The sequence below is a fragment of the Ciconia boyciana genome, chromosome 1, assembly GCF_034638445.1.
Source record: "Ciconia boyciana chromosome 1, ASM3463844v1, whole genome shotgun sequence".
Taxonomy (NCBI): Eukaryota; Metazoa; Chordata; class Aves; order Ciconiiformes; family Ciconiidae; genus Ciconia; species Ciconia boyciana.
In genome coordinates, this window is record NC_132934.1 from 147,960,234 (window position 1) to 147,978,166 (window position 17,933).

Here is a 17,933-nt window from a genome sequence, read left to right on the forward strand (position 1 = left end):
GGAACAGCAAGGATTCACAGGCAGTGGCTCCTCAGCCACTGGTACCGACGTCCAGGCACTTGAAGGACTTGATGCACAGTGGTCAGGAGGTGGGTCTCTGCTGATGGGACAGGAGGGTGGAGAAGAGCATAACCCTACAAATCACTTCAGCTTTGACCTGGTCAGTCACAACGTGGGGACTTGAGATGAAAGAGTATATCCTGTGATGATGGAATAAGCATGGACAAAAAGTATATGTGAATCCTTGAAAAAGAGGAAAAAGCTTTAATGGTTGTGAACTAGTCACAACAGCAGAGGCTGTAAAGGACATTGTATCTGGTGCGTGGGGCTGGCAGGGTCCAGGACAGGCCAGCTCTCTCTTCTGGCCTGGTTACTGTTGACTAGCCACTGATGCTTTGCCCCATGAGATGGCTTCTCCGCTTCCTTCCTACCCATTCCCCCCGCTACTCCTCCCTGCATAGTGGGTATTCCCGGTTGTCTAACCAGATTCAGCCTTATTAAAGGTCTGCAGGATAATTCAGTGGAACAAACAAACCAAATTCTTAGCTTTTGAAATGTAGCTCTTTCTATGGACTTGACACCCAATTTTTTTTTCTACCATCTGCAATAATTGCAAGGATAAGACGTCATTGTTTTCCAGAGTCCTCATTTATGACGTTAATTAAGGTCATGCAAAGAATTCATGACTTCAGCAAAGAAACAGGAGATAGAAGCCTCAGTCCCTTGTTCATAATTTCAGGTTTGGCAGTCCACAAAACTGTAACTACTCACATTAATGTCTGAGGCACCTTAATTTGTCCACATCACTGAAACCAGCCTGAATGTTGTCTCCTGTTCTAGCTCAGCCATTATTCTTAGTTTACTGCAGACATAAAGTGTAGACAGCTGAGCTAGTCACTACAGGCTCTAAATAGTCAATGGAAAGAAACAGACACTTTTAGGGTGCAATTCATCTAATCTAGTTTATATGTATGCTTTACAATGAGCTGCTTTTACACTCTAGGCAACTGCATTTAGACACCTGAGAACAACTCAAAGATCTCAAAATGAGATGAGGAAAAAAATACAGAAGAAATGAAACAGCAATTGAATTTCTATATAACCTCAAAGGCAGAAGACACACTGTCCTAGAAATAAAAATCTTTGAGTATATGCATGTAATATTTCAGATTATGGAAAAGAAAAAGAATGAAGGCCTCATAATGGTCTGCAGATTTCCAGATTAAGTTCCTCCCAACCTGCAAATATGGATTTCCTGCCCAGCATTGTGCGGAGTACTCAAGTCCATTGTACCTGAATTTATCAGTTTATGCTAAAGCAAAACCAAAGATGTATTTGCTTTTTCTGTCTTATCCGATAGATGAAATTAGTTTTAAGACTAGGACTCTCTCTCCATTTACCCAGTAAGAACATGGCATATACTTTAGGAAGATGGCTTCACTGGGTGCATAAATGCAAGTCAAAGCATTAATGCAAAGCAGACAGGACTTCCAGTCAGAGACATCATATAAGCATGTTTTGAACTGGTGTCATCAGTCATACGATGGGCCTGGGAAAGCACTGGCCCTTGGGGAAAGCACAGGTATCCTACTTCCCTGGGACACCCTGACCCTATCCATGTGTGGCCTCTCTCATATCCCATCAAGGTGTGACCTATGAAAACCACTGCAGCCATCACATTTTTTGAGTAATTTACATTTTCGTATAAGCATGTTTCATACAGCATGTCCTAGAAGGCAAACCACACAAATAAAATGCAAAGAGACAAGCAACCTGTTGGAGCAGTGCAGCTGTTTCATGACAATGATCACTGATAACTCAGGCTCTGTACAAAAGTAGTTCCACAGATCTCGAGAGGCTATGTATAAAATGCTTGAGAGGAGGCACTTCCTCCGCATTTCCATGACTCTCAGTCCCCTGCTTGACTTTATGAAATCCATGACCTGCCTCAGTTACTAAACTTCCCGCATTCCCTGAGGAATTGCTGCTCTCAGGTCGAAGCAGCACAGGTATCTGCCTAGAGTAAACACTCCTCCCTTCCCGGGTACTATGCTTCTCCTCCTTTTATCTCATATTTCCTTCCCCCCACAATGGTTCCTTCTCTTTCTTCTCTTTGTCCCTTTTCTTCCACCTTCTGAGATCCCGCAGGGAGAGGAGAGACTGAGTGCAAGATCTCTGCACTAATTCCAGCGGGGAACTAGGCAGAGAGAGAACAAGGTCTTAACGGGTCGGATGAGAGAGCTCAGAATGGGAAATAAGACATGGGGTAGCGCAGGGAGGGCAACAGGGATGAGAGACTGGAAGGAAGAGAATAGAGACGAAAGGAAAGAGAACCAGAGAGAGAGGGACAAAGTGAGAGGAAAATTAACTGGAAATGGATCTGAAAGTACTGTCAAGGAAAGACAGAAAGGAAGATAAGTGTTAAATAAGGAACAAAAGTGACAGAACCTGAGAAAAATATATTAAGGATGTTTCTGTGAGTGCTGCATTTTGCCTGATAGGAAACATGACCCCAAATAACAGAGCAAAAGATGAGGAAAGGCTTGTGGGTTATTCAGTATAATTTTTCAGGGTGAGAGAATGGCAAGGCATAGTTTTGGGAGGAGGAGTCTGGTGATTGGATGCTTTTTGTGGAGTAGGAAAATACACTGACTGTATTTCATGTGTATTTACAATCTTGCCGCTAGATTTTTGAATATTTTTACATACATTAATGTGTGTGATGTGGCTGCGGAGTTCATGGTTTTATACTAAAGGTGTGTATTGACCAAAACATGTAAAAACGTCAATCCTGGTAGAAAAGCAGAGCAGAGAAAGCAGCCTTGTCATGTCTGTTGAGCACTCTGCAGAGGTGAAAGCAGAAGGTGGCATAGCACTGGCAGCTTAATTGTGATTTGGCTAGGGCTTGTCTACATGTGGAAATTTTCAGTACTAGCTTTCCAGATGACAATTTTGGGCTTAATGTTTTGCACCATGAGTAATTCAGTTCAGTCCATTTTGGAGGTGGATTAAAATAAATCACACAAAGGCAGCAGTAGCAGAGAATAATTCACTTAGAGAGTGAGGTGAGGGAAGTGTGTGAGTGAAAAACAACTATTTTGCCTTAAAAATCCCCCCTCAAAGTGATTTTATAATGGCTTCCCTGTGTAGAGAAGCCCTTAGTTCCCTTGCAGTGCGGGAGCCCACATCAGGACTTACGCGCTAAGCAAGCCATTGCTATGGAGGCAGAGTTGCATAAAACTTCAAGCAAGCTGTGAGCCTTGCAAGGCGCTCCACTCGTCTCCAGTTTGAGGAAAATATCACCGGGTTATTTCTTTCTTCATTTTTGTTTCAAATGCTTTAATCTGCCCCAGGATCCCCTGCCACTTGCATTTCACAGCATGCCAGGAGGAGGATCCCTGGGCCTTTCTCTTCCATTTTTTTGTGCATCTCCCCACAGCCTCCTTTTGTTGGCTTGGCTGGAAAAAGGTCTGAGTGGGAGTAATAACAGATTGCTGCCCTAAATCATAAAGAGCAGAAGCCCTTACCTCTGGGCTGGAGTAATGCGAGGGCTTGCTGCCGTCACTCTCGCTGGAGCTGCTTTCGCTCTCTGAGTCAGACTCTGAGCTGGTCTCGGATTCACTGGAGCTGCTGCTGCTCGACCCCTTGCTGGAGAGTCCCGAGGCTCGGGCGTTGGACTGTGGCACCACCAGGCTGCCAGCCCCACACAGCCCAGCGGGGAGCGGGGAGGGAAGAGAAGAAAACAAGAACATAAAAAAACCACATGTAAAAACCATGGTGTTTTAGGGAGCATACCTAGCTGAATGCCTGTGAGCTTGTCTCTGCTGCTAACAAATGGTGAAGTGAGTTCAACATTATGCTGTTATAACTGGGGGGAAAATATGGGGTTACCCTCATATCCGTTTAAATCCATAGCCTTTGCCATCTCTTCTTCATCTGAGGGAGGGTCAAAGTTTTCACTTCAGCTTGTCTTTTCTCATTCAACAGACATTTTAGGATATATTAAAGATATCAAACATTAAAAAACAGAGTATAGAAAGCAGTCTTACACTGTCTAATGAACACTCTGCACAGAGGTGAAAGCAGGAGATGAAAAAGGTGACCAGTTAAGAAACGGAGTTGAACTCCACAGTACCGATCATTTATAAGTAGTAATAGCAAAATAACGATAATAATAACAATAATAATACATCCTCACTGGAGCTTCTGACCCCCGTCTTTTGTTCTGCACACTTCTTCACCTACCCATAAGTGATGTGGTTACCTGCATATGCCATCTTGATATTGACAACTGCAAGATCTAAGACTCTGATCCTGCAAAAACTTGAAGAGCTCAGGCCTGTGTTTTGCACGTCAGCAGTGCAGTGCTGTCAGCAGAGCTACTTGCCTTCTTAAAAGTTATGTTTGCATGCAAGTGTTTGTATTATCAGGCCTGACAGCAGAAGAAATGTATACTTTCCTGAAACAGTTGACCATGCATATTAAAAATATCACAGTCATAAAGACTTGAGTGTGAAATGTCCTATTAAGTCATCCAGCTTATTCCCCAGGCAATGGAAGATTGTTCCCTATAGCAGGGTGCATTTTCTAGTGAGTTGTCCAATTTGATTTTAAATTACTTGAATGCAGCTTTTACTTTTACCCCTGGGAAACTTCTCTGCAAACTAACCCAAATTCCACTGTCAGAAATTCCTCCCTACATTCAGCCTGAAGTTGCCCTTTTTAAATTTATTGTTGTTACTTATTATTTCATCCTATTACTAATAGTTACTATGACAAATTACCCTCCTCCCTTTTTGCTTTCACATATTTGCAGACTGTTTTCCTGCCCTACTTCAGTCATCTTTCAGACAAGGCCTTACACATTTACTTCTTCTGATCTTTCTTCATAAGTCATTATCTCCTGGGATATGGGATCATTTTTATGGCTCTTTTCTGAACTCATTCCAATTTGTCTATATCTCCCTGATAACAGGATGCCCAAAACAGAGTGCAGCATTATAGATGGGTTCTCACTAGAGCCCTACAATGAAGGGCTATTACCTTCCTGCTCCTTGATGCGTTGCTTCTGTAAACATATACCCGAGCTGTGATGGAATATATAGTCCATTAACACTCCTACATATCTTTCAACACTGCTTTCTCCAGAATTCATCCACTGATAGCTACATTTGAGATTATTTGCTTCCAGAGAGATTAGCTTGCTTTTTTTCTTCATACCAAATCTCATTTTCTTCTTTACCGCACATGCTTCTAGCTCCTTTTGATTTATTTCTCTGCCCTCGGAGGTGTCTGCAGCAACTTCTAATTTAGTATCAAATACAAACTTAATTAAATGGTTATTCACTTCCTTTTCCAGATCATTAATGAGACTGTTAAATAAACCCCACATGAAACACACCGGTACCCTAATAACCATCTCTTCCCAACTCCATTCACCGGTGTTTATCATTACCCTTGTTTACGCTCCATCAGTCCAATATTGTGGCTAATGCAATGTGATCTTGGAGACGCATTTTGTGAGAAATAATATCTAATAATTAATTACAGTTCTGCTATGCTGCACCTAATGAATTGTCTTTACCTGCTAATGGTGCATTTCATTCTGGAAAACTGGTACCTGACTCCTGACACAAGCCACACATGACAGGCAATTTCTGGGGCTTTGAAAAGAGGCCAGGCCATCAGAGATGCAGTTTCAATTCCCCATGGCCGCACACTTCCTGGCCCTATCCCCACCTCCCCTAACATATGCCAGCCTTTCCCCACTGGACCACATGTCTTGCACAAGCCTGTCGTCCCACCACATCGCCTTCACTTAGAGCATCCCCCCTGCCTTTTGCTAGGAAGCGGCACAGCTGCCCATGGCTTTCTTGCTCCAGAGAGTTTCTGGTTGCTTGGGGAATCGTGCCGCTGTTGGAGAGCTTTCTGCACCCTTCGAGGCACGGTGGGGCCAGGCAGTGCAGAAAACCTCACCTGTGATCTCACCTTACTAATTAAAGCAAGTAAAATAAACAGGAGAGGGAGGAGATGACATCCGTTTATATTTTTGACCTTTATTTCCATCCTTGTAACCATCAGGCAGCAGAGAGAGGCAACAGTAAAAGCTCATGCTCCGGTAGGATGGCTTGGTGCTACACACATGTTCACAGAAGCGCCTGCCAGCTCTTGGGAGGTAAGAGGTCTGTCATCATGCACAGGCATTAAATGTACCAATTACAATGAGTGCCTTTAAAAACTCGCCCTCTGCTATTTTTGTTGTTATTCATGATGTCTCTTTGTCTAGCCAGGTAGGTGTGGTAAATACAAGATTTTCAGGCAGCCATTTGTGTAACAGCGTTAAGGCACAGAGATGCCTGAAACAGAAACAGCTTATAAGCTTCCCGGAGGAGGAAAATTGATGTTTCGTGCACTGCTTTGGGACAATGCAGGTTTCCACTTGTACAGGTTGCCCAGTAAACTCTAGATATAAGTTGCTCACTTATATTAACAGATTACAGTCAATCCCTTGCTAATAAAATAGTGAGAGCTATATAAAGGCCATTGTGAGTAGGTTTTCTGGTTTTGATTTTTTTTTCTTCTTTCTTTTCTTAAGGGAATATGAAAAGCTAACTGCCTTTTCTGACAGTGTAGCTTAGGGAATGCTTTTGACAGTGTCTGACTCTGATGGATTTCCAGTCCTCTCCACAACAGCATTGTGACTGTTGCCTGAAAAGTTCTTCAACATCACAAAACATCTGCACATTTATGTCCTGCCCCTAGTGACTGTGGTCTTAATTTTTAAACCATCATTTTTGTTTGGCATTGACTGAAGTATTCAGAATTGCTATATAGGGGATGAGAGAGAAAAAACCCCACAGTAATATTTCTTTCCTGTTGTGACATGAAATGTTTTTCTAGGCTGCTGAATAGAAATTGTTACTACAGCCATAGATATAAAATATAACTGTTGGACTCTTCACAAACATCTGGAAATCTATGTTTGCTGCTCTAATGGTAGCCAATATACTACAAAAATTTAACATTACAATATTTTCCCATTTGTGCTGATACTGTGGAAGTCGCCTGTCCCCTTCTACCTTTTCCATTTTTAAATATAGCATATTCTTATAAGGATCCTCATTATATCATAGTGACCAGGGTGAAAACAGTTACATGTTTCTTCGTGCATTCTTACTAAAAAAACACCATTTTTTTAAATTGGCAACTTCCATTTTGGACTGTTCTTTCTAAAGTATGTAAGCAAGATCATGCAGTCAAAATAAAAGACCGATTTACGTTTTAATGATTGTGGCACATAACATTCATGCATATTTTGCTACTGGCTTATGCCCCAGAATTAATTACTACATCATAGAAATGATATTTTTATTTTAAGCAATTAAACAACAATTTGGGTAAGAACCACTTTTCTTTAAAGCCCTTGATCAGAACATGCACTCTCTGACTTAAGAGAGAGAGTAAATACCCTGTAAAGTTGCCAGAAGTTCAGTAATAAGATCACTAATAACCAAAACACCATCTGAAGTTTCTGATCACATATCTCCCATCATCCTGGCTAGATGGGACTCGGGCACCTAAACACTGTGCAAGTCTCCAACGACCTATTTTCCTGCATTGGCTAGTGGCCAAGTCACCCGTCTCCGAAAAACTCCTAGATTCCTTGTAGCCTCAATTTTTCTCAGATGTGCAGGTTTAGAAACACAGTGATTTGGGGAGATTAATACTTCTTCCCAACTTGAACTAATTTGTGATCCAAGTTGAGAGGCGGAGCCATCTCAATCCCTGGAGAAGCCTGAGAGGTTAGTTGTGGTGGGACCAGTTATTAGCTCCATCAGACTGCATGGCCATGGCCAGCCTTTGAACAGCACCAAGGTGGTTTAAAGACTCGTGCAAGAAGGTGCAGGCATTTGTTATTTGGTCAGTGGAGAGAGATTCCCAAATCAGATTGCCTCAGTGGCCCTCAGGAGACCTCTCGAGGTTAATCACGCTGGATCTGGGTCCTACTCTGTGCTTCATATTAAGCTGCTGCTTGCAGCTGCACTACTTTCCATGATAATAAATCATGGCGTTCAGCACTGGCCACAAGAAGTTCCCGGGCAGCTAAGCATATGCTGCATTGCAGGAATTCAGTCTCCGTGTTTCAAAGACAGACAGCATGGATGCCTGATCAAGGTACAAGTAAAACAGATGCAGTTCTTTACCAAACTGCAAGTATTTTGTAACAATATTAAATGGATTCAAAAGAGAAAAATCCCTCCTATGCTGAAGAATTTGTGATCCCAGTTCTTCACTGTTTTACAATATGAAGGCACTTTATACCTACTTTACATAGGTATGAATGATTATCAAGAAGTCAAACCAAGGGAGAATCAGGCCTTGAAGAAAAGACTGTGCCAAGAAAACATATCAGAGTGAGCCTCTGAAATACTTTTCCCGCCACAACAAAGGCTATGCAAATGCTCATGCTTCATATATTTTGGAGTCCAGTTGGTCTGCGTAATTTCAGTTTGCAAGAATTGTATCCAGAGCCTTCTTATCAAAAAGCTCAGTAACACTATCTGCTGTATTTGTTTTCGTGTCTGGAGATGGAACAATATTTAGCCAGTGTCATCTGCATAGCTGTGATCATTTAAACTATTTTTCTTCTAAATCTCACCCTACGGTACCATCCATCAAGCACTGTGCAACTACCAAGTGGCCCCGACTCCCCATAGGAAAGAGGAATGCAAAAATTAGTGCGAAGAGCTGACTTGAATAAACAAATGACACTGTTAGGGATCACATTGTCAACATTGAGAGGTAAACATGGAGAAGGTGATCTGAATTCGTAGATGTCACAAATGTTTGAGAAAATCCTAAGAAAGGTTGTATGAGTGCTTGCAGTATTTGAAATACCCAGAAAATCTATCACTGTCTGGAAGATCAAGGCCAATTGTGGGAAAACAATACTCTGAAACAGACACCAGTCCCTTGTCTGGTATAAACTGTCATAGCTCCATTGACTTCAATTAGGCTACACTGATTTAAATCAAACAGTAAATCTGACCAAGACTCTGAAATGGTATTTCAAACTCAGTGATGAAACCATATTCCATGGTTTAAAGGAGCTCTGCTGGCAGAGTCTCTATTTTTATTCCAGATTAAAGTCTCTGAAACACCACTTCCTTCTTCCCTTGAAGCCAACCTAAAACCCAGCGAAGGTCTTTCACGGAAAACTCTTTATCCCTTTGTTGTGAGAAGCAAATTCCACATGGTGCTTCCTCAAAGCACAAACTGAGAACATCGTGCCAAGATCTGTATAATTATCTGTGCTGCCTGGCACTGAAGATATTGCACGTCTCCCATGCGCACAGTAGGGAATTCCTGTGTCGATAATTGTGAATGAATCACAGAGGGAACGGAAATGCCCACTTCTTGCTGCTGCCCCTTTGTATTTTTCAAATTCTGTTTCAGCGAAGACATCTGAAGCATGCTTACCACGGGGGTCTATCTGGACTTGCAGATCAGGCCATCCCAATGGGGATGTAACAGAACATATGGGGATATTTTCTGAGGCAACTGTAGAATGCCAAGAAATAGCACCACAAGGATAGCCTACAGAATGAATGTGGACATCGTCCATTTGTTTCAGGCCAAAATCATGCTGAGAAAAGGGAGATGATACTACAAACTCTAGAATATACACCCGCTTGAGGACAGCCAGATACCTCCATGGTTTAAAATACGAAGGCTGGTTCTGTACTTAATATACAAACATGAGTATAAGGAGCCTCTGCTCTAGTTTTAGCTCTGCTATGTTGAGTCTGAATGACCAAATCAGTGGACCCTTCCAGGGCTCCGGTCACCACCCTAGTCATACACAGGGATGACCAAACTTGCCTACCTTCAGTGTGTTAGGAGACGTCCCTCGTTATTCTTTAAAAAGCACTTGGATATCCATGTTCCGAACACAGTATGGAAGTGACCCAAATTTATGTTTTTGTACCTTTGCTAACTGAGAGCATGAAACCAATTAACTGTCTGAGTTCTTTACAGCTACCGATTGTCAAAACCTATCATTCACCAACAAAAACCGCAGCTAGCCCTGCCATGGTCGGCTGTTCAGGCCTGAATGCAAAAAAATGAGGCTGGGCACTTCCCTTTCTCCAGGTAAACGATTTCCCAGGAGTCTGTTAATATCTTTAGGAAACAGAGAAATGTTTTCATATCTCATTCCTATAATGGATGAGGTATGAAATGGGAGTCATGATGAGTGAGAGTCCTGGAGGTTGTTCGGCTTGTCACAATATATAATGCTTCTGTGAAAGCACTGCATTACCTTAGCCGCACCACCTTTGCACAGCACAACTAATAAAGCACAGCTGCCAAGAACAGAGTTCATAGACTCCACCTATATTTTAACACTGTCCTTGGGAGTTGCTTAAATAGTTTGTGCTGACAAGACTACAAGTATCATCTGATAATGCAAACCTAAGGTAAATCAGGTCTCTTCAGAGAGTCAGGTGTGCACTGTGTAATTGCAGCTTAATTGCCAGAACAGTCACCAAAGAAAACCAAATCGATAGGAAAGGCTGTTTAGAAAAAACAAGCTATGAAGCTCATGCACACACACATACAAAAACCACTCAAGAAAATTCAGTCTGGCAAGGGGATATCTACTTAAGGCCTGGTTGATACTGGAAGCAGCAGAATCACAGCTCCCATCTTGAAGCAATATGGTAGGAAAGAGAAAACCACAGAAAAAAACCTTGGCGAAAAAACCCTCCTAAAATAAAATGCTACAAAACAATTAATAGTGACATCTCTGTATCAATAGTTCTATCAGGAGGAGCGGGTGCTGGGGTATCTGAGACGAAAGGGTCCAATAGACCTGGAGCAGCATTAGCGTGGGGATGAAGTGATTAGTCAGCAGGCTGACAGCTGTGCTAGGAGCCTGGTGCCAGATTCCAGTGTATGCTTTCCACCGCTGCCAAGTGTTTGCTTGTCGTTCCAGATAAATGGAGCATCAGCAGTGTTTTATTTGACCTGCTCACAAGAAAAATAAAGCAACTCTGACTTCCTCGGTGTGTTTGTCGTTGACCTTGCATCAGCTGAATATGAGCAGAGAGATTCCCTGGTCCAGGAAAGTTAACTCTTTAGTAGAAGAGGAGTGATAGAATCTTTTTACCTTGGTAGTATAATTAGTCTCTTAATGGCTCGAAGTACGGCGACTTAAAAAGAAAAAGTGACAGGCACAGCCTATGTGTCCTATACTGTCCTTGGAACATGCCCTTGGATCAATGGCCTGGAGAATGATGAACAGCTTTGAGAATAGTCCATGAACAGCTACCCTGCTGCCTCCAGTGTGAAATCAGGAAACCATTTCTACAGAGACTTTTTTTTGGGGGGGGCAGGGAGTAGACATAAATTGTAAGTGGATGAAGTTGTTGAGAAGATTCAGTCAGACAACACTGCTTTTGATTTCCCCCTGAGACCCAGGCCAATGGCTTTTGTGTGTTTTCCTTCATATGTACCCCAGAAGTTTTATTTTTCTCTTTTCTTCATCAGTTTGGGCATGTTAGGAACTTTCTATTTGAGATCCCCTCTGTTGTCTGGTCAAGGCCAGCTTCTGCTGCTGCGTGGAAATCAGACACAGTGTATTTGAATTACATGTCTGAAAGGGAATGTAGAACACACATTTTTTTTGACCTTTAATGCCCTCCATGTGCGAAGGTTCTCCTTCATGGTGGCTAAGAGTCCCAGCCATACTCCAGAAGCAGCATTACTCAAAGGACTCTCTTGGGACACATACCCTTTCCTCTTCTCCTCTAGGAATCTAGCTCTCACATCAGATCAAAAGGCCAAGGGAAGGGGTAAGAAACCTAGACAGACTTTGCAAGAAGGCAAAAAGGCCTCCTCTGAGCACTTGTAGATGTATGGTACTAGTGGCTGAGACTGTGGTCAGGCATAGTTTCTCCATATCCAATAATATGAAGCTTTGGATGTCTTTCTGGCACTCATTGATTCCTTGTAATAACCAAGTGCATTCTTCTGGACACTGCTTACTTTCCAGTCTTTCCTCTTTTCCACCTATCTCTCCTCCCTTCCTCACTTTGAGGAAGCTCCTCTCCTGGCAGCATCAGGAGTTGCTGCATACAATTGCCAATGGTCTCCAGAGAACATGAGTTCATTTGCCCAAGGGAGATCAGACTACTTAGGTTCACTGAAGAAGGTAAGTATCACTAGAGATGAGCTCTGTTCCACTTCCCGTTACATGAGTTAAAGACATGCCTGCATTTCATTGATTTGCATGATAAGCCAGATATGGAATAGGAGCTCAGGGCTCAGCTGTCAGAAGGTCTCATTAGAGTAGGCTAATGTGAAAGTAAAGATGTCATGAGGCTCTGCACAAGTTCTTTTGGTCACAGGGAAACACTCAAGATGCTGAATCCTACCACATGAAGAATGACTTCTGGACTGATGGCCCTTCAGGAGAGAGGGAGAGCTCCATAGATGTCTCTTTTTCACAAAATCTTGATGTCACATATGACAGTAGGAGGGGAGACCCTTGTGCTTCAGCAAAATAAGAAATCAGGAAGTTACACCTGAAGTCAATGACAATAGGAAGAAAGGCACTAATTTAGTGAGGGGTGAATGGAAATACAGAGTGTAAAGAGTGACAAGGACTAAGGACTCTTTGTAAGTCAGCTGCCAAGAAGTCACCTGAAGACCTCAACCAAGCCAATTTTCTGACTTTGTGAAGAAATAAGTCATGTGACTCACACAGTCAGGACTTCATCTATTGTGCAGGGCTTAAAAAATGACTAAAAAATAATGTAGCTGAGTTAAATCAAGGTGGAATTGGATCCTCTTGGTCAGATCTTGATATAGCTGGCCAGTGGGGTATAGGATAGTGGGTTTGTAGGCATACAGTTTTTCTGACCTTATTTACTACCTAACTACTAACTACTTCATCACCCAAAAATGCCTTCTTGAGATTCCTACCTCTCTTGATAGAGGGAATCTAGGATCCTAAGGATCACTTAAACAGTATGCCTGGTATGCCCCACACCATGTGCATTTTGATCTGGATGGGAAGCAAGGGAGGTTTAGTTCAGACTCTTCTTCATAATTTCCTTTTCAGGGTTCAGTCAACTCTCTCCACTTGTCCTAAAGACTGGGGGTGGTATGCAATATGAAGACCTATATCCACTCCCGACTCAGTACTCCACTGTTTCATCAGAGCACTATTAAAAGCTGATCCCCTGCCAGATTCAATGATACCGGTACTACCTATCTCAGGAATAGATCCTCCACTAATAGTTTGAAGGTGATTCCAGTGGCTTGGTCTTTGGTGGGATAGACTTCAACCCACTGGGAGAGATGTTGCAAAGATAAAGGTAATGAAGCACCAGAACAGATCATCAGTGAAGATGTGGAATATCAGTCACAGTAGTTTCAGAAACTAGGTTAGGCAAAAGAGCAATGCAAAATGTTCTGTAGAGTGGCATTAATCCACTATCTTCAAAATGTCTCATCAGGAGAATTCAATACCAATTCCCTGAGAATTAACCTGGGTGTTGCTTTTCTTGTCTCATTTATTTCCTAAAGCATGAAGTATAGTTGTACGTCTGTCCAAGAAAACAGCAAGTTTTGCTTGTGAGTGACAGCTTCATCAAGCCACGGAAGACAACCACTGCAGTGCACACGAGGAAAATCCTCGTCTGCTTTGGCCTACCATCACCTTATTTCAGAGTTACTGTTAACATAACTCATGTTGTGGCTGCCTATCTAAACGGACAGCGTTTCATAATTTTCTGACACAGTTGTACCTTGCTTCAGTACAGCAGTCTTTTGCCTCAGTCAGCAGGGCCCTGGGTATGGTTCTCTCTTGCGAGATCTCTCGCTAAGCTCTAAGAGTCCAAATACAGATGAACTTGTGCAGATAAAATTACTAACTACCATAATGGCTGTCCAAATGGGTGCAATAAATTTCAGCATGAGACAAACTCTCTCAGGTTTTACTGACTCTTAATGTTGCTGCTGCCAGCTTTAGTGTTACTCTTTGACTGAAGCCATATTCTGTTGTCTCCCAAAGGTCTTTTCGGCCCGTCAGCTCTAATCAATATGCTGCCTTGAGAAGGAGCTTGTTTTAAGTAGGTTTGCTCACCATAAAGAACCATATAAAGAAAACTTGACTTCTACTCCTTGTCAGCATATATCACTCCCTATGCAGAGCAGCATTTAGATGGTCTGTTAGTTGAATCCAAGTGCTCTCTTTTATATGTTTCAAGAAATGACAAATGCCTGGAAAAAATGCATAGTTGTTCTACAGAAGACATTAGGCAGACTCAGCAACGGCAAGCAGAACAGCTAATAAAGCCCAGAATTGTAGCAGAGAGGATGTTAAAAGCTAATTAGTTTGAGATTATTTGAAGACTTGTAAAAGGTTCTTCTGTTCTCCTTTCTGATGTAAGTACAGCCTGTTTTCCAGTAACATGCAAAACTATTTTAATATGTTTTTAGAAAGAGTTGCCCAGGATATGCTGTTTACCTATTATTGACATACTAGCTAAAGATAAAGGATGTTTAAAACCAATTTTCAGCTGTTGAATATTTGCCTGTGGTGCAGCCTTAGGTTTTCAGGGATCTGAGCCACTGGGAAAAAAAATTCTCCCGTTCTGACCAGGCTCAGATTCTTGACCCCTTATTCTGGCTTAGTAGCATTGCACTTTACAGCTTGGATTGGAGTACCCAGAACTGCTCGTGAAGAGCAGGAATGGTCTGTCTAGTGAGGGTATCAGGATCTGACCCACTGTAACCCAGCAATACAGTGTGCAGGTACTTGATGAAGGATTTTAAGATAGAGAGCAGCCCCTACTAGTAACCTTTGCTGTGCCTTCCTCAGTTATAATGTATTAAGGTGGCCTGTGAAAAACAATGAATAAGGATGATAAGCACAAATATATAAATCTATGTTAAGAGAGTTATATAAATTGTCCTTTACAATTCAAAGGAAAAATCAAATGTGAATTGTATCCTTTTGTTAGATGTCGTCCCTGGAAAGTGAACTTGAGGTTTGTTCATGCACATACAAATGATGAGGGGACGCAGAAATAAATTACAAAGCAAATATAATTTTGTTTGCTTTATTAATCTAGAATGTGGTACCAATGTGTCTGGACTCAGTGGCTCCCCAGCTGCACCCTCCTGCAGGATGTTATCAATCCTTTATTTCTGTGAAATGTGCTACCAACTAGCAGGAAAAGCACTAGAACTGTATGACATTTTAATAAAAAAAATCGGTCTTACACCATGCTGTGTCCTGATGTAGTTAAACTTATATCTTCAAATATACCTTTCAATCCATATCTCATATGTTTTGCTGTTCATTAACTGCCATGCATCTTTTTATGTTTCTTAGGATATTATATTATCACTAAGGTATGCCTAGGTGCCTTTGCCTATTCCTCAATGTATCTTTTGTTCTCCCTGCCTCTCCCAGGGAGGCAGAAAGGAAATACACACGTGACAGTGGGGAGAGGGCACGGGAGCAGAGAGAAATATTGCTCATCAGTGCTGCTTCTCCCTCCCAGTGCCACAACAAGCTGTTGCTGCCTTCTTCCTCTCTCTGCCCCTAGGCTAATAGTCCCCTTCTGGCACCCTGGTCTTACTGCAGTATCTCAAACCCCTCTCTGCCTGCCTGAGGTCGCACACGGTCTAGGATGTACTGCGTGAAGTGGTGGGCCTCTTCAGAGCATGAACTTACATCTAGCAGTGTGATCCAGCAGGGAGACTGTTAAAGGTGTAGGAGACAACATGTGTTGCTGCTAGGAGTTCAGTGCCCAGCTGTGAGGATATACATTCCATATTTCTTTAAAAGTGTATCAGGTCACCTGCCTGCAGCTGGGAAACAGCTGGGGGAAAGCGGAAGATGCTGCACAAGAGCTCTGCAGAGAAGATGGGACGGACAGATAGGTTTCCAGGAGAGTATGGTTTTCCATAGTCAGTGCAGCAAGAAAGTAACTTTTCAGGATTTTTTTTACCACTCCGACATGGCTCTAAACCCTGGTAGACAAGCCTCAGCTTGGGGAGAAAGATCAAATGTTGGGTCTTTGCCATTAGCTTAGACACGAGGGGAAAGGGCTAGATGACTTTGTTGATAACTAGCTTGAAGACTCCAGCAGGCCTTCAGACAGTTTTATTAATCATAAAAGTCATTAAAAATAGCCAATTCCTCAGGGGCAAAGAAAAATAAAACCTCAGAAGAATGAATCAAGGCAGGCATCTTCCATTTCTAAGAGCACTCTGTTCGCATTCTGCGCAGGGAACGGAAAGGGACTACTTGGGAGTAAAACTCCCAAGCAATATAACCAAATGCTTTCTCAGGGAAGGGGCAAGCACTTTCTTATGGACTTAGATTGCAACAAGGAAAGATATTGATGGGCTTTGTGTACAGCTCAGAGGCACTGAACTTTCAGACAGTTGACTGCAGGGCTTGCATGTCACATCCAGAATCAGCAAGATAGTTCTCCTCTTTGCCTTTGTGCTTGGCCTTTCCTCTTTCACTTTTTTGCTTTCCCCTTGCCTCTCCCTTTTCCCCTTATCTTTCCCTTTTCCCCTTGCATTATCTTGCCTTGTTTTTTTAAAAATGGATAGAGATAACATTTATTTACCTCTATGCCACTGACCAGTGCCTGTGCTCTGTCTCAGCAGTCTTTAGCTGCCTTTGCCATATGAACCTGTCAGGCCTTAAAGATGTCTTACGTATCTTAGGGCTTCTCAAGTGACTTTAGATACCTGTGTTAAGGTACCTGAATCCCATCTTAATTTTGTCATCTCACAGTTATGAAGAAATCCTTCCAAAGCAGCCCAAATATAAAACAAAGCATTGCTATCTTCCTGGGTCTGCAGACAACCAGAATCAATAAAAGGTATAAACTTTCCTACCAAAATTAGCTTTATAGGGATGTTGACCGCAAAACACAATGGTAATTTAAACATAAGCATTCATTTCTCTTAACTGGAAAGGTTTCAATGGCGAAAAAAGAATGTGGATGAAGAAGTAGGACATAAGGCATACAAAAAAGAGGATGGAGGAGAATCGTAGGTGGTGGGAAGGAGAGGAAGCTTGCAGAGCCAGTTTTTCTGTGGTCTGCGGGGCTGGTGACTGGAATGTGTACAGTAGGCGAATGATGCAGATTTTCTGCCCAGAAGATCTGTTGCCTCTCTGCAACATTAGACATAATTTTTGGACTTCTGTGGCCCGGGCTTGGGAAGACTTGGGCGAGACCCCATGCACCAGTATAAGCAAAGGGGATCAGCTGTCTGGAAAGCAGCTTTGTGGACAAGGCCCTGAGGGTCCTGCTGGACACCAAGTTTACCATGAGCTAGCAATGCTCCCTCACGGCAAAGGCAGCCAACAGCACCCTACGCTGCAGTAGGAAGAGTGTTGCCAGCAGCTGGAGGGAGGTGATCCTTCCTCTCTACTCGGTCCTGGTGAGACACATCTGAAGTACTGGATCCAGGTCTGGGCTCCCCAGTACAAGAGAGACATGGAACAACTCCAGCAAAGTGCCATGAAGAAGAGTAATGGATTGGAGTAGCTTTCACATGAGGAGAGGTTGAGAGAACTGTAAGGGATAAATACCATATTGGAGGGAGTGAAGAAGACAGAGTCAGGCTCTTCTCAGTGGTGCCCAGTGACAGGACAAGATGCAATGGGCACAAACTGAAATATAGGAAGTTCCCTTTAAACATAACAAAAAACTTTTTTTGCTGTGAGGATGGTCAAACACTGGAACAGGTTGCCCAGAGAAGCTGTGAAGTCTCTATCCGGGGAGATATTCAAGACCCAACTGGACACAGCCCTCAGCAACTGCTTTAGCTGACCCTGCTCTGAGCGGGGGTTGGACTGGGTGATCCCCAGGGGTGCCTTCTGGCCTCAGCCA

At 42.7% G+C, this 17,933-nt stretch overlaps 1 protein-coding gene across 1 annotated transcript in view; it reads right to left on the minus strand.

The window, feature by feature from the left end:
* Positions 1–17,933, minus strand: part of AFF3 (ALF transcription elongation factor 3) — a 278,904-nt gene that overhangs the window by 42,075 nt on the left and 218,896 nt on the right. The window contains exon 10 of the mRNA XM_072855188.1: positions 3,528–3,693. Within this exon, the coding sequence (XP_072711289.1) occupies positions 3,528–3,693 (166 nt within the window). The remainder of the gene's footprint in view (positions 1–3,527; positions 3,694–17,933) is intronic.